Consider the following 25,602-nt stretch of genomic DNA (forward strand, 5'->3'; position numbering starts at 1 on the left):
AATCTTTTGCACACCCCCCTTTTAAGTGTCTGTCTGTCTATGGGATGTTAAAAACAGACAATGGTATGTGTCCAGCAGGTTTCAACCACAACTGACTGATCTGGTAGCATTTATCTGGAATATTTTTTTAAAGACGTTTTACAAAGCTTTCACTGCATCGAGTTTTGTGGATGTTGGATATAAGAAAGTCACCAAAGAGATGGCTAATTAATTACCATTCCATCATTTATTTCTAATGACTTTTACCAATAAACAGGGAAAATAACATTCTATCCCTAAATTACAGCGGGTTGAACACAGAAACACACTGCACACACAAAGGCAGATAAATACTCTCCTGCTAACAGAGCTCCTCTCCTGTTGCAGGGTATAGCAGGGGGTCCATGGGCACATGGACATGGATGCAGCCACGGCAGCTGTGGTGGGATGGAGGATGAAGGTCGCCACACAGCAGTACAGTCTCTTCCTGCAAAAATGAATGGCAGTTGTGATGCTGAGCCATCCACAGGGAGCCACAACTCCACTACCCACAGGCAAATCCCTTCCTCCTGAAGAGCTTGCAGACAAAGGTGTTGGGCAGAGCAGGAAATGGTTGAAACAAAGTTGTCTGATTTAAGTGATAATCTGAGGTAAGGTGGAGTAAGTCTGTCTCACAATTCTAAAAATGGTTGTAATGATGTTACCAAATAACACGTATGAATGCAGGAATGATATGAAACATTTGTATTCTATTACGTGTTTTACTGAGAGGCTTATTTTTTTCTTTGGATAAGAGCCATATATTTGTTCCTCACAATTTCTGAGCAGCAAAAATTTTATGGTTTTTTTTTAAGTAGTAGAGGTGTTAACGTTCATATCTCAGACAAAATCTTTGCAAGTGCTCCTTAAGTTCTAGTTACATCTTTGGGATCCCTGCTTCCTGCCTGCAACTGATATTCAGAGCCACTGAAGCCATATTCCAGCTTGGATGCCTTTCTGTTGTCATTTAGGTGATTTTTCGACTTTGATGGTATAGTTTGGAAAGCACTGTAGGTCTCACAGAATTAAAGGTGCCTTAGAAAAGAAAGGTTTTCTTTGTTTATTCACTGTGATGCCTCGAGAATATTTTCTAGTGAAACAGAAGCTTGAAAAAGCCTGCATTCAATTGCCACAATGCCAATAAAATAACTTTATTGGGGGTTAATAACATTCCTCCCTGCTAACTTTCCCTCAAATGGATGCAGCACTGTCTCCAGTTAACCTCTCAACTATGCCTTAGAGAGCAGAATCACTTTGCCATAAACCATATTATGACATCCAGAATCGGCCTGTCAGGCTTTGGGAATGAGAAGAATGCCATCCACCTCAGTTATTACTAGACTTGTGTTTCTGTTTCTTCTTCCCTCCCCCTTTCCAGGTCTCTTTTTAGAACCAGGAGCGCTGATCGCCGTGTGCGTGGAGCAGGATTAAAACAGGGATCCACTTGACAGGCGCGAACAATTACCAGCACAGCACTCGAAGTGATAAGCCCGGTTATTTTGACAGCTTGTGCGTTATTTAGGTGAAGCAAAAGTGTTTGTTTTCTGAACACTGGAAGTATTTATTTTAACGCAGTCCCTGTTTGGGGAAAGAGCGTTTTCCGTCGGCTGAGGAAGCGCAGCTCCCACCCGGGCTCCCAGGGTTCCGCTGCCCTCTCGTGGCACAGCCAGTAGTGTCCAAGGAAGTGCCCAGGCCCTTGCACCAACGGAGCCGACAAGGCGGTGCCGTGTCCTGCTGTCCAGGTGCCGATGGGCGCCGGACAGGATCACAGCTTGGAAAAGAGCCCTGACATCTTCGAGTCCAGCCTATGACCGAAGACCACCACATCAGTTAGACCACGGCACTCAGTGCCACGTCCAGTCTTTCCTCAAACACCCCCAGGGACGGTGACTCCCCCACGCCCCCGGGCAGCCCATTCCAGCGGGAGCGGAGCAGCCCCAGCACCGCGCCGTGCCCGGCCGTGCCAGGAGCCAGCCAGGAGCCAGCACGGCCCCCGCGCGGGCCCCCGAGGGGGCGGGGCGGCATCGCGAGAGTGGCGCGGCCTCTCGCGCGGCTTGTGCAGCGCGCGGTTTTTGTTCTCGCGAGGCGGGCGCTGAGGCGGCGCGCGCGGGAGCGGCGGTGCCGGAGCGCGGGCGATGCCCGCCAGGAACGGAGAAGCCGGCGGAGGAGGCAGTGAGGGTGGAGGTGAGGGTGAGGGGAGGCCGGGGGGGCCGCGGGTGATCGGCCCGGGGTCACCCAGGGTAACCGTACGCTCGTTGCAGAACCGCTGGGAGCCGAGATGGGGGAGCAGGCAGAGGCGGTGATCACGCCGGCCATGCTGAAGGAAGAGGAGCAGCTGGAGGCAGCGGGGCTGGAGCAGGAGCGGCAGATGCTGGAGAAGGTGAGGGCAGCCCGCGCGGCGGGGCTTGTCAGGGTGCCTGCGGGCCGTGCGGCTCCTTGGGTTTCAAAACAAACACGCGTGAGCGGCTGCCAAAGGCCGGGCGGTGAGTGGCGCACAAGCGCCTTTTTCTCATCCCCTGGAGGCTTTCATTTTTATTTTTATTTTTTAAAGGCTAACGGCAAAAAGGTTGCGGCGTTTTGTACGCACTGAAATTTACAGTGAGAAGATTACCTCTTTGCTTTTGTTATTCTGAGCCAAAAAATGTAAGGTATCGTGCCTTTAAAGTGAGCTGATTTCAGAAAGGGTAGTAAGTTCATATTTTTCTGAATTTCTGCCAGAAACATTAAAGACAATTTTTTTCTGTTCGTGTTTCTCTATGTGTACATAACCATTCTTTCCCTCCTTGGGGTCCTTATTTAGTTAAAAAGACCCCACCAAACAAGGTACTTGAGCAGAGCTCTGCAGAACAGTTGTATAAATTCCATTTATCCTTTCCAGAAATAAGCCCGCTTATGTGTTTCTTTCGGTAGCAGGTATAGTTTGTGCAGAACTGCATCGAGGAAGTAGCCTAGCTTACAAAGCCCAGCTGAAAGGGTCGGGTTTATGCCAGTCACTCTCTTGGTCTGCACTCCTACCTTTCCCTGCACACAGCTGTCCAGGACCTGCTCCTGACTTGGCACTGCTGCCAGGAGAAATGTACATGTGATCGTCCTGGGAGACGATGTTTGGTTTGCATACCTCGGTTTGCTTGTGTTACAGGGAATACAGACTGCTTCAGGGAAATGGTACATCCCCAGAGCCAGTGGTGTATGCTTCATTTCTCTCTTGCTGTGAATGTTTTCGTATGCTGATGCTAAGCACTGATGGATACTAACCAATCGGTTTTGAAGAGAGAATATGGAAGCATGATGCTCCCAGACCTGTGCAGATAAAAATTATCAGAATACAAGTTTGAAAGAACTATTCTCTTAAATGCTCTTTTGGGGAATTGTGTTCTAAGGGATCATAGAATGGTTAGAGTTGGAAGGGACTTTAAGGATCTTCTAGTTCAAGGCAGTAGTACTATTACTCAATATACTTTAGAAGTCAAGTGGATATGTTTTTTTCACTGTCTTAAAAATTGAAGCATTATTTTAAGGGCATGAAAAATACCAATCTCTTAAGGCTTGGAACTAATTTTGATTACTCTTTTCCCTGCAGAAAGTTGGAATTTATAAGGACATGTTTATAGAATGCAGTATTTTGTGATACTGTAGTTAGAAAACAGTACCGATTCTCCCAGAAGTGTCACGATATTCTTTGTTGCAAACAGTAAATGATGATACAGCCTGTCTGAACTTCAAGTATTCCTTGGTCAGACTAGGAACAAAAAATATACAGGCAATTCTTTTGGAGGAAAGGAGGAGGAAACCCTTGTAGAGCAAATTATCTCATTGCACAGGAAGTATTGAGAAAAGGACTTAGAATTTAATTTCTTTCACAACCAACCACTCCTGTAGCAATGCTATAATGTGATAGAGCTGTGGGGTTTTTCGTGTTGTCTCCATTTCTTGAGAATCCACAGAACTTACCTCTAGCAAGGGTTATTGCTCCATTGTCCTTTGTGCTTCTGTCAATCTTTCTTTGTGCAATCTGGGGCCAGTCAGACCAAGGGGAATTACTCGTAGTTAACTCAGGCTTCCTGGCATTTTGGGGGCAGCTTCTGTGTTTCTTATGCTTGTCACTTCAGCAAACCCCCCACCAGGTGATTTGTACAGCAGTTCAACAAAAGAGTTCCTAGTCCTTTTTGAGGGCTAATGGCAAAATACCACTGTGCAAATACGTCTGAATGTAGAGTGATGAAAAAGAGTGGCAAGTTTTTGACCTTTTCAGTCAAAGGGAAAGAAATCCCCACTTTCATGAGGCTTGAAGGTTTCACTTAAAGTGAGATATCACCAGTTCAGTGCTGTGCATCTTTGAGTTTTCTTTTTTCCCCTTGAAATTTTTGCAGTTGGTCAAGGGAACAGTCTTTCAGTTTGACCAGTTAATGGAAGAATGCTGTGTTCACTACAATAAAAAATGAGCGATAGCAATTTGCTGAATGAGTAGTTTAGTTTTAATTATATTCTCTCTTGGCATTGCCATCAAGAGTTGATCTTTCTGAGCTCAGGTACTTGTCATCTGAAGGTGAAACCTGGATTGGAGAGAACAGAAGGAAATAAAAACTGGATGGAGAATCAGGAGAATGCAATCTCTTCCCCCAGAGAAATTGTGGAGATAGATCTTTCTCGCATAAAAGAATAAGGTGATAACTACCTGATTAGAATGACTTGTGGAAAATAAAGATTTGATTTCTGGGCGGAAAAACGTGCTCCACCTTTTCAGTGTCACACAATTTGTCTCATGATTGAGGAAATACCCCATTTCCCTGCCTATTGTGTATTTAGTTTCAGAAGATGCCCTTGTCTTTATCTTAGTGTGCCCTTCCCCCAGTTTCTTCTGAAGGTGATGGCATAGATAAGCATCGTGTAAAGCTCTGCATCTTACCTCTCTGGTGTTTCTCTTGGAGATGCTAATTTACACCTTTTTGCTCTCTACAACCAGCTGAAGGAGGCTGTAGACAGATGAGGGGGGGGTCGGTCTCTTCTCCCTGGTAACAAGCAGTAAGACAGGAGGAAACGTCCCAGGTTGAGCCAGGGGAGGTTTAGAGAGAATATTCTGAAAAATTTTTTCACTGAAAGGCTGGTGCAGCATTGGTACAGTCTGCCTGGGGAAGTGGTGATTCCACCATCCCTGGAAGCACGTTCAAAGAGTGCACAGACTGAATTACTAATTCAGCAGAAGTTACTTTGAAAAGTGTGTCTAGATTTTGTAAGCAAAGCGAGCAGAAGTTATTGTTTTCATGTTGAGAGTTGTCTTGAGCTCTCTGAGTGTGATAGTTTCATAGCTATCTGAATATCTTTTTCTTAATGAGAAACTGTAACTTTGTGCAAATGGCACATGGAGGAGTCCCAGCTAATACTTGGGAAGCTGTGCTGAAATTTGCCAGGTAGGGGTTTTTTCCTTACAAATTTGCAGACTGCAAATAAACTTGAATTTCATTTTGCTCTAAATCTGTAAATAGGAGTTAAAGCACCTTTGAGCCCTTGAATGCCATGTGCTGCTATGCTGGGTGTTTGTATGGTGCATATGCAGGTGAATGCAGCCCTCAGTTACTTTCATTTTTCAGCACTTCACAGCTGCATATGAGTCCGTACAATCACGAATCATAGATGTATAATGGCTGGAAGGGAAAAGGGAGTGTGTGTGTGAGACACAATTGTAGTTATCCTGAAGAACCATTTATATTAAAAACATTAACTCTGAAGTATCTATAAATACTTGACATCTCTTTTTGTTGGCCAGGCTCGCTCTTCTTGGGACAGGGAATCGAGTGAAATGCGCTATAAGAGGCTTCAACATTTGCTTGAAAAAAGCAACATTTATTCCAAATTCTTGCTAACCAAAATGGAACAGCAGCAACTAGAGGTAGGTGTATTTTGATCTGCAGTGAGGATTTTTAAGGTGCTGCCTGTTTAGGTTTTTTTGCCATCCAGCTGTTTGAAGTAAAATGCTTTAAAGATTTCATTTGTAACATTAAAATCTACTGGACCCTACTGCACAGGAATGAAGTGGTGCTTTACATTGTGTTCAGAATTTGTTCTATAAATTAATAGATGAAGCAGACTGGAAAGAGCATGAATTATAATTTTCAAGTCACAGAGTAAAGGTGGAACTGATGCCTTTACAATTCTTCATTTGGCCTGAGTGCTAGGAAAACAAGTATTTGAAATAAGAAATGAAGTTTAAAGGGAGCTACAAGACCTGAAGGGAGGATAGAAGATGCAAAGAATTGGGAAGTAGGAAGTTTTGTAGCCTGTTTGTGTTATTTACTGAAAGCTGAGGATGAGGTGTGCCTTCAAGATGCTAATGTAGGCCTCCCTCAAACAAGTTTATAAATTACAGTGATCTGAGGCCATGCTGTTCTCAAACAATAGCTTCCATAAAACAGTTTTATGTGGTTTTTTTAATCCATGGGCTGCTGAGTTCATATGTAGCTTTATCTTGACTTTCTTAACTGTACCTTTATGGGCAAGCTTATAAGAATTTATGCATGAGAGAGGGGGAGAAACTTAGGAAAAGATTGAGGACAGTATTCTCCAAAAAGGGACACTGACAGACTGCAGGAACTTCCTTTCTAGAGTGAGTGTTTCAGTACTAAGTCTTGCTCCATCTGATAAATACCAAGGTCTCTTATCTCTTTCTCCAGGATCCTTTTGCTTTCAGCAAGTAGAAATAGTAGATGGAGTGAGAATCTTAAATTCTTCAAGACATAAAAGCGCTTCTTCATTAAAGACATTCTAGGCTACTTACATTGCTGTCTGTTCTGCAATGAACACGAGTGGTAATATGTAGAACTTAAAGGGAAACTGGATACATGGAAAACTAAATGCAGTATAGTGAACTTCAGGACTTTGCAGTTGGGAATATTTTATTGGAATCTTCCTAAATTACTGTATTTAAGTGTTTAAAGTATTTACTGACAAGCAATTCAGAGCAGTTGTACTTTCTTGTCCAAATTTTGCTTTATCATTTTAAACTGTGTCAGAACAGAGACTTTTAGTGACATTGCAAAAACGAAGTCTGTAAAGTACATGGAACTCTGTATTAGCAATGTAGTCTATGCCTGTTATCATTTCTATAATGGATAGTACTCTTGTGGGTGTTGTGAAAAGATGAATTGCATATGTGGTTTTTATTTTGTTTAGGAACAGAGGAGGAAAGAGAAGTTAGAAAAAAAGAGAGAGATGATGTTAAAATCTGCCAAGGTAAGGTTAGGTAGCTATTTTATGCAACTTTTTGAATAAAAGTCTGAGAAATTACAATGCTAGTTTTGATCAAGGTGCGTAAAATAAGTAAGTTTGATTAGCCAGTATTTTACTTGTAGAATCTGTCTAATATACCATATATATTTTAACCATAATAAATAAGATTGTTTAAAAGTGCTTAAAAATTGCGGACCATGGCAGTCATCTTAAGAGGATGTTTCTGACTAATTAATCATTGCTTATTCAACCAAGATACTGAATAAGTAATAAAAAAGATAAGCAGAACCTTTCTTTTGCTTTATTTTTGAAAACTGCCTAATAGTGGAGTGTTTCAAGAAGCTGTCAAAGGCAATGGTTTGAGTCTGATTACATCTTTTTATCTGTGTCATAATAGTTAGAGATTCATAAGATGATGAACCTTTTCCTACATTTATTTTCTAGGGTCAAAACCCCGCTGATGGCAAAGAGGAGAAATCAGGTGATGCATTGGGTTTTGCCTTTTTTTCAATACTGGTGGTTTTGGTTTCTTTAATGTTTGATGCATTATATAAACTCAAATGTTATCTTTATAGGTACAAAAAAGAAGAGAGGGAGGGAAGATGGAACATATAACATCTCAGAAATTATGTCCAAAGAGGTAGGCCTTAACTATAAATAGCTTGTCTGGATTTTTGTTGCACAACTTTTAGCGGGTCAAGCAATTGCTGTGACATCTCTATTTTAGAGCAATCCTTTCTCTTATACATTGCTACCAAAGATTATCAGCCATCTCTAGTCTGTCTGTGAGGTATGACTTTCTTCCAGCAAAGATCCATGTAACAAGCAATGTTTTGACACCTGGAGAATTTGGATGCTCTTTTGTTTTTTCAAGTCTTTAGGGAGGCAAGCTGTGAAGAGTCTACATTGCCAGTTGAATTTTCAGCTACCCTTTGCAAATGAGATGTATTCTCTGGTGTGTGGTCTGGTTTTAGAGGCTGTTGAATGATTGGGTTGCATGGAAAGGTTTTAAAATATGTTCAGATTGCAGAATAAATGAAAAGGTCACATGAAATACAAATTATAGTAGTCTTTAAGGTTGAAAAGCCTATAAGCATGTGTTTTTTTCCCTTTGTTTCCAGGAAATATTATCAGTGGCAAAAAAGAGTAAAGTGGAAAATCAGGTATGTCACCACATATTATTGCAGTTAAAGTGCATTAAGCCCAAAGGGAGGGAGGGCTTTTTATTCTTTATAACATATCTCTAAACTTGCCTGTAAATAAACATCTCTGCTAGTTACTGAAGTCCTGAATTAAAGTTTAAAAAGGTGGTGTGAATGCACTTAAATACTTATTTCAGAAATCAAAGGTGAAAACTTCTAATTTATTTTTTAAAAGACTGAATTTGAATGTATTTATACTTTATAGAATGCCTGTAGTTACAAAAATAAAAGAAATAGGAATTTATTAAAAAATATTTGTACTGGTGTTTAAGACCTTAAGAAATTTTTAAGCATTCGGGTGTGGAGATAGCAGGTGAGGTCTCTTTTGCTTTGCTGCAGTTCAAAAGCTACATGCTTAGTTGAATTGCTTCCCAACATTCTTTAGAACCCACTTCCAAAAGGGAAATAGCTGCATTAAGTGCCAGCTGCTGTGAGGAAGGTTTTAAGTCTGCTTGCTTTATGAGTGGAAAATTATAAACCAAATAGCTTCAGTAGCTGTCACTGCTCTTCAGTTCTAAAGGAGTAAAGAATCTAAAAGTCTGCTCTTGAGTTGAGAGATACTCAAAAGAAGCCTTTGTGCCAGGGGCTGACTTACTCCACTGTACATTAAGGCTGGTGTGAATTCGGGAAACGTGTCTTAGCTGGGCTTTGATGTGCATTCCACTTGTCATGTGTTCCTCGAACTTCCTTTTATAGGATGAAAGCTCTTCTGACAACCTGCATCCAGAAGACCTGCAGAAAAATGGAGACTCAAATAGTGTCATTAAGGATAGATTGTGTCAAGCTGTACGACACACTGCCAAACAATCTCTTGATCCAGTACGAAAATATAATGGACAACCAGTGCCTTTTCAGCAGCCAAAGATTTTTACTGGTGGTGTAATGAGGTGGTACCAAGTGGAAGGCATGGAGTGGCTAAGGGTATGGAGCAATTGTTGATGAGATTTAACTTCTGTGTCTTCCTTTCTGTTCTTTTGTGAGAGGTTGCTCTGTCATTTGTCAGAATGGGCAGTGTCTGCACAAAGAAGTGTGGCTGGAGCAGGTGGCTGTGTTGGCCAGGAGGTGCACCTTTTTTCTGTGGTGAGGTAGCTATGCCCACAGAAGCTACTTGATTACATAAAACTGAAACATCAGCACAGTAACTTGGTCTTTTAGAAAGGGGAACTAAGTAAATGTTTTGGAGCTGGGATGAGTAAAACCTGGGATAATATAATGTGAAGTGCCTTTTGATATAACACTAAGTTACATACTTTCCTTTGATACTGTTCTGTGTTTTTGCACCACAGTCAGGCATATGGTGCTGGAATGCATACATCTACGTGAGAATATCTGGGGTTTACCAGATGCTTGTATTTATTCATAATAGAGGGAATCATCCTCATTTGTAATATAAAATGGGCCTAGTAGAGAGTTTCCACGGCTAGTACATTCCTAAAGATCTTTGTTTTTTCTGAAGGTGTGTTGATTCTTTTGCACTTACTTTTGGTTTTTTGCATATGCAGATGCTTTGGGAAAATGGTATTAATGGCATTTTAGCTGATGAAATGGGGTTGGGGAAGACGATCCAGTGTATTGCAACAATAGCCCTGATGGTGGAGCGAGGAGTCCCTGGTCCATTCTTAGTATGTGGTCCTTTGTCTACTCTTCCAAATTGGATGTCTGAATTCAAGAGATTTACTCCAGAGGTAAAAGAAATTAAGACTTTTCTTTTTCTTCCTTAGGTTTAAAAGCACTAATTATTTAATTTTTATTCTAATTCTTTGCCTTGAAACTTTCTCTATATAGAACATTGGTTTAATTGTGGTGTTTATGTGGTTACTACACACTGCCGTGGTTTGCTATGTATTTACAGCCTTCTTGTAAGAGATCTCATCATTTGTACTGTCTTCTCTTTAGATTAAAAATGAGCTTAGTTTGCCTGACTTGTAACCTCTTTTTTACAGATTCCACTGATGCTCTATCATGGAGCTCAGCAGGAGCGTCGGAAACTGGTTCGTAAAATTCATGGACGACAAGGATCACTCCAGATCCATCCTGTGGTCATTACTTCGTTTGAAATAGCAATGAGAGACAGAAATGCCCTGCAGGTATCTGAGTTCTCCTGGAAGCCCCAGGACAGTGTTGTGCCTCATCTGGCAGCAGCGCTTTTGAATACAGTAAAAAAACTCGCATGCTGCCTGTACAATAAGTGTCATACTGTAGCATGTGTGCTGGCATTTGCTTCTGCTTCCTTGGTAGAGTAGTGCTGGAATTTAATGCTTAAGAAGTTCTTCAAACAGAACATTGTCCAAAAAGTAAGCAGATAGTTAGTCTACCTGCTCTTTTCATTACCTTTCTATTGGTGGTAGTTGGAGAGGCTTGGAATAAAAACTGTAGTTTATAAATATTGTGGTTAACATCCAAATGGTTCCTTCAGCAAGATGAGTTTCTTGTAATTTTATTTTAACCACCTAAGCTTACTAAATGCAGTCACCATGAAGCAGATGTATGGCATTAACTGTTTGGACTCAGCTCTAGGAGTGTGGCACAGTGAAATACAGTAAATAGAATCTTTGTAGCAGGCAGTATCAGTCTTACTACTGCTGCTTAATTCATTTGGCCCCTGTTTTGATGGAATAAAAAAAGCTAAAATTTATTGAAATAAAGCTAAAATTTACTGAAATACCCTTCCTTTTTGTAGCAGTGCTACTGGAAATACCTGATAGTAGATGAAGGTCACAGGATTAAAAATATGAACTGCCGCCTTATCAGAGAATTGAAACGTTTTAATGCAGACAATAAACTCCTGTTGACTGGTACTCCCCTGCAAAACAACTTGGCAGAGCTTTGGTCATTGCTTAACTTCCTGTTGCCAGATGTGTTTGATGATTTGAAAAGGTAGGTTGCAATCTGATAGTGGGAACTATCTCTGTTTGTTCTGTTTGAGCATTATTGTGACTCTAATTATTAAACTTATATCAGCTTGTGAAGAGCTGTTTTATGGTATGGTTGTAATTTGGTGTGATTTTTTCAAACGTGCCTTGCTTCACACTTAGTTGTTTCAGAAAGGAAGGAATTAATTGTCATCTCCATGATAGTGGAAGCTCAACTCTGAGCAAAGACATGAGCATTTGTGGTGAGAGAGGTTTGTCTTACTGTAAGTGCCTGGTGCTGCTCTGAGATTCTCCTGAGGTGCTGGAGAAAGCTGTGTGAGGCTGGCAGACACAGGACCCACAGGTCCTTTTCTGCAGTGGTGGGGATCAGGTGGAAGAACACTGCCAAGACAGTCTTTAGACTGATTTTGGAAAAAGTTACAGACTAGATTGAATATAATAGATCACAGTGGATATTTCAGTTGTATTTCAGAAATTCCTCCTGTACACCTTCTATTCATGATGGATATTAGGGCTTTATTTTTCTTAAATCACAGGATAAGAGAAGAATAGTATACTTAAATAATGAAGAATAATAGCTGCGAAGGTACCAATTTTTTTCCCTTCTTTTGTTTTTATAGCTTTGAATCCTGGTTTGATATTACCAGCATTACAGAAACTGCTGAAGATATTATTGCTAAAGAAAGGGAGCAAAACATCTTGCATATGCTGCATCAGGTTTTCACTTATCCTTTGTGTTGTATTTTTCACGGTTTATTTTTAACACCAACCATTATTATGAAGTGTATAAAAATCTTGTTTGTGGAGCTGAATTTTGGGTCTGAGGTTTTTGTTGTGGCACATCTGACTCCCTTAGACTTGTGGGGTTTTTTTTTTAGTTTACAGCACTTAAAAATGCTAAAGAAACAATATAACTCTTTGATAATTACTCATTTTTATTCTGGAATTGAGTTTAGTCATACTTAATTACAGTTTACAGGCTTCAGTTTGTCAAAAGATTTAATTGGTGGATATATTTTGTTGAAAGATCGAGGGAAGTTATGTAACTTTTAGGTGTCAAACAGAAAACCTTTTGACAAACTAGTTACATAATGTACCTGTCTTCAGGCTAACAGTCAAAAGCTTTTTTTTTTTAAGAGAGTGCGTGGAAGCAAATGCTTACAGACCTATCATTTTCCTGTCAAAGGCTGACAGTGAGAGATCTAAACTGTGTCTTCTATATATAATTGTTGATGACTATTTATTTATTTTGGTTAAAGGTTTGAGTCTTTTCCAGAATAACTTGATTTAGGAAATATAACAAGCAAAATGAGCTGTTTCATAATAAAATGACTTTCAGTTATTGGAATTTATATGAAAGGTCTGTAATGTAGTTACTACTACACCCTTACTAAACACTTCAAAATTTTTAAAATGTCAATGGATGTGTTATTTCAACACGTCATTACCAGCACAGCATGTGAGTGAAAGTTTTGGAGTAGGCATCCATATTAAAAAATCAAATATATGTGCAAATTAACACCCTTGCCTTAAATTGGCAAAATAGCATTACATTAGTAGGCCTGTTTGTGTCTTGTCTTGTTTGTTTTTTTTTAAACTAACCACGTTGAGAGTTTTGAGTAGTTGCAACATCAGCTCACCATTTCAGATTCTGACACCTTTCTTACTGAGAAGACTGAAATCTGATGTTGCTCTGGAGGTTCCTCCTAAGCGAGAAGTTGTGGTATATGCACCGCTGGCAAAGAAGCAAGAGACTTTCTATACTGCCATTGTAAATCGCACCATTAGGAAACTGCTTGGAAATAATGAGGTATCTGCTGATACGGATGTTAGAAATGTGCTTGCTATTAGTAGTTTGTAGGTGAAACCACACTGGTATTGCTTCATTACTCTTATAACTAGACCCCCTTTTTGCTTATATTTTTAGTCTGATCCTTTTGTTATCTGTTTTGGCAGTTACTGTGATAGGCCTGTGGGCACAGAACTAAAACAATATAAGTGCAAATATGTTCTTGATTACTTGTAGCTTGGGGGGGAAAAGAACATAGTTTTCATAGAATTGACGGTTACAGCTTAAAAGGTATTAATGTGGCTTTTTAAAATCAAACAAACTTTCAAAATCTACAATTAAAAAATTTACAATCCAAAATCTGCAATTTAAAATTTGGGCTGCATTTTCTACTTAGCCAAACTCAAAGCTTCTGAGTCTAAGTAAGTGTTGCGTGATGTACATCACTGAGACCTCTTTTCGGCTTTGAGAATTCTTGGGTCAGCACAGGCCTTCGAACCTGAAGCAAACTGCTGCTGATGGAAACATTCTCATTTCCCACAGGAAGAAGTAGTTGAGTTGAGTCCTACAGGCCGACCAAAACGCCGTAGTCGAAAAGTGGTTGATTATTGTGAAGAACATAATGGCTCAGCTGATGACTTGGAAAGATTGATCAGCAAAATGCAAGAGGAAGTAGAAAAAGAGAGGTGCCTGCCCCAAAAGATTCTTTATTATACTGTCTATTTCCCTCTTAATTTGCTTCCAGAGCTTTGCTTATTGAAATTGATCAAGAAGAATGCATTTAGTTGTTCACCATCCTTGAAGCTTTATGCTTTGTTTCTTTGATTTTACCTAGTATTCATTGAGCTATGATAGCAATGGTTAGGTTGTACCATCACTCACTGACTCATTGGAGTTAACTTCAGGACGTTGTGGTATCACCCCAGATGGCAGCTAAGCCCCACACAGCCACTCACTCACTCACTCCTCCACCAGCGGGATCAGGGAGAGAATCGGAAGAGTAAAAGCTGGAAAACTTGTGGTTTGAGATAAAGACGGTTTAACAAGGAAATCAAAAGCTGCTCACTCAAGCAAAGCAAAGCAAGGAATTAATTCACTGCTTCCCATGGGCAGGCAGATGTTCAGCCATCTTCAGGAGAGCGGGGACCCATCACATGTAACAGTTACTTGGGAAGGCAAATGCCATCACTTCAAGTGTTCCCCACTTCTTCCTTCTGTTAGTGACTCATAATTGGTTGAAAGTCCCTTGGATATAAAGAAAACCAGGTTAATCTTTAGGGTTGAAATGCATTTACTTTGCTAGATTTTTCACTGTAGTCCAGTGTGGCTTGCAAGAAGAGACAATTAAATATGTTTGTATTAGTTTTATGGTATGTATGGATCTATGTCAGAGACAGTACTTAGATGTAGAAGAGCTCAGTAGCTCTTTTTTTGTTGTGAATCCTGCAATGTCTACATGTGACTGAAATGGGATAGGCAGAGAGCTGATTGTGGAATATTTTATGTGTTGCTCCACAGGAGATCTCTTCATGTGTTCTGGAGAGGGCTTGGTTCTGTTCCATTTTGTGCTGGGTGACTTGCACAAGCTAAATTCTGCAAATTACTACTGACTGCCCTTTTGTATTTTAAACCAGTAATGGCACATTGTTGTGCCTTCATTGCCAAGTGTGGCACTATTAAGTTTGGTTTGGTAATAGCTGTACTAATTCTGAGGGATTTTGAGGACATTTGATGCAGCATGTGAATCCATTGCTTGATTTTGTTGTATTTTTTTTTCTTTTAAATATTTGTAGCATAATGACACTTTCAGTACTAATAAGATGATGTATGTTTTCAAGGCCGGTGGTAGAAGTGAGCATTCCCATGGATTCCGAGGTGAACCTTAAACTGCAGAATATTATGATGTTACTGAGGAAGTGTTGTAATCACCCCTATCTCATCGAATATCCATTGGATCCTGCTACACAACAGTTCAAGGTACATATTTTAAAAGCACTAGAGAAAATTTATTTCAGGCATTAAAAAGCAGTAGACTGTGAGCTGATGGCATTAAAAGAATGACCTTTTCAATGTATTTGGCATATGTCTCCCTGTTGAATTCCAGCAGTATATTGAATCATTATTTGAAACTTCCTGCAGCAGCCCTTGCAGAGGCCCATTCAGCCTCTCTGCTTATTCAGTCCTTGCACAGTTACGCCTTAGTGTCCTTTACTATGGCAGTGCTCCTCTGCTGGTGGGAAAGTTGTGGAATACAGTAGCTGAGTTCCGTTGACTCCAGGTGCTTTAGAGTCTGCCTCAAGGTCTCCTCACAAGGGTTATTTTTTGAAACATGCTGACCCTTGGTGAACTGTTCATGACATAAAATGTACACACTGCAGGAGGTGCAGCGGTAACATTTAAGTGTGAGTTGTTGAAGGACTGAACCAAGTACAAGAGAGTCTCTGCTTAGAGAATACAGTATCCCTTCTCTTCCTCAAAAGGGGAAGAATCCAAGTTATATCACAAAGGCCAGATGGTACTTTAATCTACACAAAACAGTTGGCAATATAGGAAAGTATGAAGTAATTAAAATTGGAAGAATCTTGGAACAACTGGGTGTTGCGTGCACATTCTAGATGTACGTTTGTGGGCATGTGTAGTCATGTTTTCCTGTTTACCTGTGATAACAGGTTCAGCTGCACTCAGGAGCAAGCTGTTGAAGTTTATCAATTTAAAGTTAGTGTATAGAAAGCAGATACTCCAGTCTGGGGGGCGAGGGAAAATTAGTTAATGTGTAGAAAATGCAGACTCTTTGACAGTTGACACCACCTGCAGGAGTTAGTACCTGCTCAGCCAAATGCATTCAGAATTATTCAGGGTAGCTGCTGTATGGTTCAAACCTTAGTTTGTTTCTATATCCCTGCTCTTGGCCCATAGCAAGAATTAGATCCAACAAACTCTTGAGCAGAAGAGGGGTTTAAGGGCGCAGTGTGGAAACTTGTGCTGTGAACTTCTACTTCTTGGTTGATGCGTAGTAACTTGCTCAGCGGTGCCTCCTTGTGTCCAGTAGGTGGAAGCCTTGTGCCTTAGTTACAAGCAGGGAAAGAAACATCAGTGGTCTTCCATGAGGAAAAATTAACAACATCAGGGTTTCTTCTTCTAGAAATGGGATGAAAACTAATTAGTTTTATTTTTTAAATTAATTGGGCATATGAAATGCCCAACTTTGGGTTCAATTTAGTTTTATCATGATTTAACTGATTCAAGGTCGTTTGCTGAAATTAGTGTTGCTTCCAGTCTTAGGCTTTTAGTTAAAAAGGTGGTGCACGTTTGTTTCAGTGAGAGGCTTTCAGACAGCTGTTTTTGATGCTTCTGAGTTGGGGAAGCCTTTGGTATCCTGCTCTCCTAATATATGATCCCCTCTTCCCTGTTCCAAGGTTGATGAAGATCTAGTAAAGAATTCAGGCAAGTTTCTACTCTTGGACCGAATGCTTCCAGAACTGAAGAAGAGAGGACATAAGGTAAAGCTAAAGATTTGTTGTTGAAGAGGGTGGGGGAGGGAGGAGATACACTTGTCTCCTTATGAACAAAAAATTGTATTGAGGAATCTTTCTGGTTTTGTAGGTCTTGTTGTTCTCACAAATGACTATGATGCTTGACATTTTGATGGATTACTGTTATCTGAGAGACTTCAAATTCAGTCGATTGGATGGCTCTATGTCCTACTCGGAGAGAGAAGAAAATGTAAGTAGGTGTACAAACCCTTCAGGAGTGTTAGCAAATTCTGCTTGTCCCTGTGACACTGGAACATGATTTTGTACAGTATTTAGCCTTTAATAGGCAAAACACATCTATGTTGAAAAGTGTCTTTACTTCTACTTTGATATCTGCAGCACAGAAATACTAAAGCAATTAGGTGTGCTACTGACCAGTATCTTGGGTATGCCTGGACTGGTGGGTGCTCATATACTCTGTTTCCACATTTTTTTTCTGTGCCACTGATGTGGCTGAGGAAAACTGAACCCCTAAACACTGAGGTTGCTACTGTTAAACCTGATTCATAAAGAGGAAAGGCTAACTAACATGTCAGCAAGCTATAATGACTTTTATTAAGCTGGTAGAATTTTGTACTGCAAGTTGAGCAAGGCTCTTCTCAGTTCCATGATTTGCTGGTGTTCAGGGGATCCCAGAGGTTATGGGTCTTTTAGAGAGCCTGGGTGTGGGATAATGGTTTCTTTTTCTCTGCTGTGATCAAAGTCCTGAAAATTATATACACTCTCAGTTTTCTGCCAGAGTGGCTGAAAGTTACATGTTGGCATTAGACTCTCATTGTATCCAGAAGTAACTATGTCTTTAGACTTTGCCAGCTTGGACAATGGACACCTTGCTCATCACTGGATGGTAGATCACGTGGAGGTGAATGTAATTTGGACCATACCTCACTGTAGTCATCTCCACTCTATGTGTTAGACATCCCACTGGCTGGAAGCATAAGATAAGAAAACACGGTTGCTTCACTTCTTGATCTTGTCCTGTCCCGGGTGCATGCAGTGTTTTTTAAAGGCTCTGACAACTTGTGCTGCATTTTATCTTTTTAAATGTAGGTCTCTCAAAATAAAAGATAAGCTATGGTGTGTTCGATCTATCTGCTTTTTTTAATGGATGAATTCTCTTCCAGATGCATCAATTTAACACTGACCCTGAAGTCTTCCTGTTCTTAGTGAGTACAAGAGCTGGAGGCTTGGGCATTAATTTAACAGCGGCAGACACAGTTATCATATATGACAGTGACTGGGTATGTTGACAGATTGTTAAACCTGGTGATATGTGTCATACAATTCTTTCTCTGTTGCTGCTTTTGACAAGCATTTATGAACCCCTTATGGCATAGACCATTTCTATAACTTTAAAGACGTGTTACATGAAGTTAATAGTATGTAGTGTGTGCAAACATTTTGTGAGATAATGCAGCCTCATTTGAAAAGTCCTACATTATTGAATGCAACATTACAAGTTGGTTTCTAAAACTAGCCTGTTTGACTCTGAGTTACCAAAAAGCAGGAGGGTTTTTCTGTTGCAGATGCATTTCCTTCTTTTGATTTATTACTTAAGTTTGAATGTATCTGGACCTTCTATGGGTTCCCTGTTTACAACAGCTGCCATGTTAGTCCCAGTCCCTTGAATTTCCTCCTGTGGCTTGCCACATGTATTTTAGCTAGCTAGGATTGTACTGCTCCTGTATGTCTGGAGGCTGGGAAGAAGAGAGCTATGGAAGTAAAGGACCTCTTCATTTTGTTTTAGTAGACAGTGCTGCTGTTGGCATGACTGTTCAGATTCAGAAGAGCTAAAGCACCTTTAGAAATGCCTGAAAACTTTTAAAATACTTTTCTTACTCTCAAAAAAATTTCCACAAACCTACAACTAAAACTCTAATCTAAATCTCTCATAAAACACATCTGTATGGTGAAAACTGCAGCACAGGGTGCAGAAGCATCCAAGCTGGTGGGTTCCTCTGCCTGTGCAGCTACAGCAGCAGAGCTTGTCATGGATGAGCTTAAGAGTCAAAAGATTCAAGAGTCAAGTAGAGTTCTGTTACACAATGTTTCTCCTGCCTACTGCTTCTGCTCTGACTCTCAGCTCACTATTGAAAATGCTGCTTGTGATATGTCCCTTTAAAAAATGATAATGGCATAGCTGAATTGTTTTTAACTTGTTTCTTTGTCTGCTCAGAACCCCCAGTCAGACTTGCAGGCCCAAGACAGGTGTCACAGAATTGGCCAGACAAAGCCAGTAGTTGTTTATCGTCTTGTGACAGCAAATACTATTGACCAGAAGATTGTGGAGAGAGCTGCTGCCAAGAGGAAGCTGGAGAAGCTGATAATCCACAAAAGTTAGTATCTTTCTCTTATGATGTCATGTCATGTGTTGCTTCTTCAAATCTGAAGCTGTAACAAATTTCAGCATCCTGTTTGCACCTGTCTGGTATGTTATAACCACAACAGACAAGTTCTGTTTGAACAGTGAAAGTGCTGAATAGAACAATAGGCCTTGGTTTCATGGATGGAGCAGTGGTGATTCTTGATTATATAGCTGGTCATACTCAAAAGCCTTTAGAATGTGATTGGTTTGAAGTGTCTCAGGGATAAATTTTTCTCATATAGAATCTACATGAATTCTGCTTTGCTTCTGCAGCTTACTCTGTGACATTTGGACTGTAGTTCTGCATATATAGCAATTTCAAACATTAAGCTCTCTTGAAAAATTGCAATTCTTGTGACTTGGTGTGCGCTTCTGAAGAGTAACTAGTCATATTAGGAGGTTAAAAACTTCTCATAGTTCTTATATTCTCATATTAAGGGGAAAAAAGGCATTTTCATGAGGGCATAAAGGGGGAAAAAGGCCACACCTCTAACTGTCTACTGCATGGTGCAATGCTTGTCAAGCCTAAGCTGTGGTTTGTCTCTGGTTTTGGATGATGTTAGCTAATCTTTGTTAGATGCTTACTTTATCCTAGCATTAGCTTTCTTTGTAATGCCTTTGCCACTGCTGTCCTAGTATGACTGCTGAGACTGCCATCTGACTTTTTATAGGCATGTTATTGACCAATGTAAGGGTTTTTTTGTTTGGTTTGGGTTTTTTAATTATTTGATTATGGTCCAAACTGAAGCTAAAACCAAAGTGGCACAATGAGCACACAAGAGCACATGAGCAAGATGAGTGCAGAATGGGCTGTAATAGTATATTCCTGCCATATACTGAAGTATATAATGTTTTATATGGTTATTTGGACTGACATCCAGGTTTGTTGTATATAGGTACTAGCATAGTCTCCAAGAATCCAGCCTGTGTCACGGTATTATTTTGTCATGTCTGTCTATTTCATTAAACTGAGGGCTGGTCTCTGCAAACCACGTACCTTTCACATATTTACTGTCTTGGGGTTAATACTGCTTACTTTGTTTCAACCAGCTTACAATACAAAGGAAACAAACCTCAGCATCCACCATCTAACTTTATTTACAATGTTTTTGCTGTAAGTAGAACTAAAGGCTTTTCTTCTCTGTGTGTGCGTGTGTGCATGTTGAATTGGTGTTTCAATCAGTTCTTCTGCATACTATATATATACATACATACACATCATAGAAAGTGAAAGGCCTGCATGTAAACCTTCATGTCATCTGAGTTTTTCACCAGTTAGACTGTTAGTGTGAGGTGTGTTTATCTGAGGGCTAGAGCAATGAATCATAGCATTAATTCTGATTTGCAAGAGTAATTTGTTCAATACATGCATCCAATATTGATTTAACTATTTACATTATTTGTTCCAGTCTCTGTGTACTTTCTTAAAATTTCTTCTTTCTACAGATCAGTTTAAAGGTGGCAAATCTGGCTTAGCACAGTCAAAGAGCTGCCTGGACCCTCAGGAATTAATAGAATTACTGAAATCCAGAGACTATGAGAGGTATGCAGATTTCATGTTTTCTTGGACCATGAGTTTGTAACTAGTAGCTTTCAAGCAGCTCTCAATAACTCTCTTGTCTTAGGAAGTGGTATGTGGATCTTCTTAGTAGAAAGAATGTCCTAGGGATTCTGCTATGTGGGATACTATGCAATACTAACATGCTTTTATCTGTATTAAGAAAGATTATTTCTTCTTCAACAGGGAGGTTAAAGGATCTAAAGAAAAAGTAATAAGTGATAAAGATCTAGAGTTACTTTTGGATAGAAGCGATCTTATTGGTAAGTCTGAGTTTTCATCTGTTTTCTTTATTCAACAGTAAATTCACATTTTGTAAGAGTCTTTATAGTATATAGTATATAGAAAGCTGCCATAGCTTCACTTCCCTACTGCTGTGTTGTTCATGTGGAAAAGGATATTTGGTCCTTTGCTGACATTTTCAGGATGGTTTGCTGAAGAAGAAATAACAGAACTTAAAAGTACTCCAGAAAACCACATTCAGGCATAGTGTGCCCTGAGCATACTGTGAATGAAAAGCATAGATTAGGAAGTGTTCTGCAAAGCAACTTTCAAGGAAAGTTGCTCTGATTGATCAGAATAGAAATTATTCTTAGTAAAGGTTTATTTCAGCAAACTTGTTTAAAAACCTATTTTGATATGATTGTAATGCAAAATATAGTTAACATTTTTTTGGGAAATAAATCAAGCTTTTCACTGTGGCTTGTCAGTGAATCAACTATTTAAAAAAAACCCCAGCCAAACCACAACTTTTTTTTTTTTTGAGGTTGTCTGCAAATTCTCGTGCTTGATCAGGGCAAAATACTATTAAAAAAGCTTTTAACTTTCCTGAGAGAGCAAAAATTTTTGTCCAGTTCATAGATTTAACATGCTTTTGTAAGATTAATAGATTTAGTATGCCTAGTTTCCTTCCGCATCTTTAGCAGAACAATCCTCAAAGCACAGATGCAGAAAAAAACCCAGTCATTACAGAATTTAGAAGTAAAAATTATAGCCTTAAATAAGTGTGCTGTGTGTAGTTTGCATAAAATAAATCTGCCTTAGGAAATTTTTGCTATATTTTATATAATTTAGGAAAAAAGTTTAAGACCTTGTTCTATAAAACTGCTTATGTCAGTTAACTGACTGCTAATATAGAAAATTATTCTTGGTGCATGGATAATGTGGTCTACCTCTGTCTTTACAAGTTCAGACTTGAAAACAATCTCATTTCTCTTTTCAAGTTGAAGAAGGTGCCATTATTTTGTGTTATTACTGTGCATCATATTTATCATGGTTGCTTTTTTATTTCTTGGCTATACTAAGCAAAATAACTATAATAAAGTTGTCAAAAAATGTTAATAATACGAAGATATTAGTCTAGCATTATGTACTGAATATTTACTGACGTTAACTGCAGTTAATGCTTTAGAAACTGAAATGCCACCTTCCACGCTGATAAGCCATAATTATTAAATTTTATATGAATAAATGTTTTTTTATTAGCTTTAAATTCACTGGAAGGGCATCATAGTGATGGCAAGTGCTAGGAAAACAAGTGCAGGTCTTTAAATTTTAGAAAAGAATATTACTTATCAGGGCTGTAACTTTTTCTGTTTCTCCTAGTAATTTCACTAAATAGGTTTACTGCATTCTGGATTTTTTTTCTCTGGAAAATGAGACCATTTCAGGCAGCTTTTAGAACTGTTTATTTCCGTTCAGATTTAGCCAGAGATGTTGGAATTTTTTTCTATAAGTATACAACTGAAAAATATTTTCAAATACAAACTTAGTGGCAAACTGTTGATGAAGGAGCAAAATGGTTTAATCAATTTGTTTTCCAAATCCCAAGAAAAAATGTGTCTGCTATATCACTTGTTATTGTTGACCTTTGTTTTGTTTTAATCTTAGATCAGATGAAGACCTCTGAAAAAATGAAAAAGGAAAAAATGGGTGTCTTCAAAGTCCTGGAAGAGTCATCAGAGTCCAATGGAGAATGTGTATTTTAATGTGCAAATGCTGCCTCTGTGTAGTCTTGCAGATCTTCCAGAGATGTCACTTACAGCTGATCCTTGATGCTGACTTCCTTTACAGCCTCGTTCAAATCCCTTGTGTTCTTCCAGTGCATTTTAACATGTTCTAGAGTATAATGCAGGTGATAGTTTGTTGTAGCTTTAGTAGACTCGCACAAAGAAAATGAGCATATTTCACACTCACAGCTAGTTCTTGTGCTCAGTGGTAAAACCTGGCAGATTTGTGTAAAAAAAAAAAAAAATCTTCCTGTGGAAGTCCTAAACCACCATTTATTTTCGTTTAAAATATGGTGTCAATTATGGTTGTATTTGGGAGAGAACTTGCGCCTTTGTTCAAGCCATTTGTGTAGCTTCTGTTTTTAACTTCTGCTAATTATTTTGGTTAAATAAATATCTGTTTTGTTCTAAAGGTTAGGGATTTTGGTTTCTTAAATAAGCAAAGCTTATTTTGTGTCCATTAATTCACACTTTCCTACTCATTTAGCACATTAGCTAATCTCACATTTGAAAAACAAACCAACCCCCCCATTAGCATGGTACTGCTGGATCCTCCACTTGCCTTTTGGTGAAGAAATTTTTCCTAATATGCAATCTCAGCCTTTTCTGGTGCAACTTGAGGCCGTCTCCTCTTGTCCTGTCATTTGTTACTTGGGAGAAGAGACCAACACCCACCTTGCTACAACCTCCTTTCGTGTAGTTGTAGAGAGTGATGAGGTCTTCCTTCTCCAGGCTAAACACCCCCAGCTCCCTCAGCCACTCCTTGTAAGACTTGTGCTCCAGACCCTTCACCAGCTTCTTGCCCTTTTCTGGACACACTCCAGCACCTCAATGTCCTTCTCATCGTGAAGGGCCCAGAACTGAACACAGTACTGGAGGAAACAGGCAGCTTTTAAACTTTCAGCTCTGGTTTGTGAAAATATCATCCAGGTGTCATTAGAAGCTGCGGTCATGGAATTGCAGCTGGAGCTGTCACGCTTGCAGTTGTACTAGTTATGCCAAGGTATAGATACCACCTACCTTATCAGACTGCAGAAAATAGTTTTTCACTCACTTCATGATCATTTGCTCTCCACAGAGAGTAATCTGTTGGCCTGATTTAGAGAAAGTTATTTTGTAATAGAGATATTTTGCCATACCTTTCTGAGGGGACAGCTAAATCTGTTAAATTAATGAGTAGGCTGGCTTTGACCTTTGCCTGTTGAAAGCCCTGTTTTGTTGTTAATTGCTGAAGACAAAAGTTGCCACGTTTTCTGCTCAGTTACTAGCCTGAATAATGCAAAGTCCAACATATGCTGGCTCCACTTGTATTTACATTTACACACTGTGGTACTCTTCTTCATGCAGCCTTTAATTCTAGTGAGGACCTGTACAAGATTTAAGAGTAAATGATTGTGCTGGTTTTGGCTGGGGTAGAATTTAGTTTTCTTCACAGTGGCTGGTATGGGGCTGTGTTTTGGATTTGTGCTTAACACAGGGTTGATAGTCTAGAGATGTTTTTGTTATTGCTGAGCAGGGCTTGCACAGAGCCAAGGCCTTTTCTGCTTTTACTGCCACACTGGTGAGGAGGCTGGGTGTGTGTAAGGGGCTGGGAGGAGACACAGCTGGGGCAGATGACCTGAACTGGCCAAAGGGATATTCCAGACCACATGGCATCATGGTCAGTATATAAAGTGGAGGGAAGAAGGAGGAAGGGGGGACATTCAGAGTGATGTGGCAATGTGCAAAATAAAAAAGAAGAGTTTTTACCCCAGATCCAGCACAACTAATAACAATTGCTGCCTTCCTAAAAATGCATAAACTAGCATTAATGTTAATGGTAGCACCAGTGAAATGGAGAGTTTATCATTGTTTATCAGTGTGTGGAGCTTGATGTTATTTAGAGAGACTTTGCAGAGCTGTGGCTGCTTTTCTAGCCCTCCTTCAGAAAGTGAAAGCAATGCGTATTTTTTGCTTGCTGTCAGGGAGGAGCCCCATGTCCTCATCCCTATTTTTTTTTTGCTCCAAAAGTACTACAAATATCATTGCTTAAAGCAAGCATGGTACTACCTTCTTAGCACAACCTTGCATTTCTTATTCCTGCAGTCCAGAGTAATGACTGCACTTGCTACATCTGAGCTCTGAAGGGGCATTGATGCACTGAATGCCTACAGGCAGAGCAGGGCGTGCTCCAAAGGGGGCTGGTGTTTCAGAAAGCAGCCTTTCTTCCTGCAGATGGGTGGTGGGGAACACCACAAGGAAATGCAATAATGAAAATGTGAGGATGCTATGGGTTGGGGGTGACTGGTGCTAACAAATTGTTCATTGTGAAATAATGTCCCCCTGACTGTTCATTAGAGAGAGAAAATATTTCAGTGGATACAAGACAAATTATTGAAGCATAGATTTATCCTGGTGACTTGGAAGCAGTGCTCCTGTCCTCTCTGCACCCAGATACGTCCAGCTCTTGTTCTTCTATCTTCTCTGTGGATGTTTGAGTTCTGAGACCCAAATGCATGGACAGAAATGTGGGGTCTTGGCTTGCTCGTGTGTTGCTACTGTGTGTCTATTGGCAGGTTTTCTTTTTCCAAAATTTTTCCAGGTGATGACAAGAAAATGTGTAGTAAACTCATCTAATGTTAGAATATATTTAATGGCATTTCACCAGCAATCAAATGTACTCTGTACATGCCAGCATCCAGGTGTTTTTACTTACCTGCCTTAGCAATGATGTTTGAGCTGCCAAGACTCCGCCTTGACAACAGCCTGAGCCATTAGCAAATGAAACTTGCATGTGAGAGCTGGAGCAACTGGCCATGCTGCTCAGTGGTGTTTTGCTGGGATAAGGGTGGTGCTGGTGGTGTGGGCTGTGAGAAGGGGACAATGAGAGGGAGGTCAGTCTTGAAGATAGTGTTGGGGTTTTTAACCCATTTCTGTCAGTTTTATCTCTTGGGATCAGCTCTGTCAAGTTACTGCCACCAGCAGGGTCTTTTTAACTGTGTAAAGTTTTAAAAATAGTGATTCCTGTTCAGGTCAGAAGAGAGCTTTGCTA

At 39.8% G+C, this 25,602-nt stretch overlaps 1 protein-coding gene across 4 annotated transcripts; it reads left to right on the top strand.

The window, feature by feature from the left end:
• The first annotated feature begins 2,093 nt into the window (after nucleotides 1–2,093).
• HELLS (helicase, lymphoid specific) lies at nucleotides 2,094–22,983 on the top strand. 4 transcript variants are annotated; one of them, XM_032694747.1, is made up of 22 exons: nucleotides 2,094–2,196; nucleotides 2,280–2,398; nucleotides 5,783–5,905; nucleotides 7,186–7,245; nucleotides 7,687–7,723; nucleotides 7,818–7,882; nucleotides 8,364–8,405; nucleotides 9,141–9,365; nucleotides 9,947–10,129; nucleotides 10,388–10,531; nucleotides 11,125–11,321; nucleotides 11,938–12,034; nucleotides 12,966–13,127; nucleotides 13,650–13,792; nucleotides 14,945–15,083; nucleotides 16,523–16,606; nucleotides 16,710–16,829; nucleotides 17,764–17,880; nucleotides 18,816–18,975; nucleotides 20,451–20,547; nucleotides 20,749–20,825; nucleotides 22,453–22,983. In XM_032694747.1, exons 1-22 carry the CDS (start codon nucleotides 2,154–2,156, stop codon nucleotides 22,548–22,550), a joined length of 2,532 nt encoding a protein of 843 aa, XP_032550638.1. In that variant the 5' UTR covers nucleotides 2,094–2,153; the 3' UTR covers nucleotides 22,551–22,983. The 4 variants fall into 4 exon arrangements, with proteins under 4 accessions (XP_032550638.1, XP_032550635.1, XP_032550636.1 ...); XM_032694744.1 differs by having other exon boundaries at nucleotides 2,102–2,202; XM_032694745.1 differs by having other exon boundaries at nucleotides 2,102–2,202; nucleotides 11,128–11,321.
• Nucleotides 22,984–25,602: the final 2,619 nt, after the last annotated feature.

Source organism: Chiroxiphia lanceolata, chromosome 8 (assembly GCF_009829145.1).
Source record: "Chiroxiphia lanceolata isolate bChiLan1 chromosome 8, bChiLan1.pri, whole genome shotgun sequence".
NCBI lineage: Eukaryota > Metazoa > Chordata > Aves > Passeriformes > Pipridae > Chiroxiphia > Chiroxiphia lanceolata.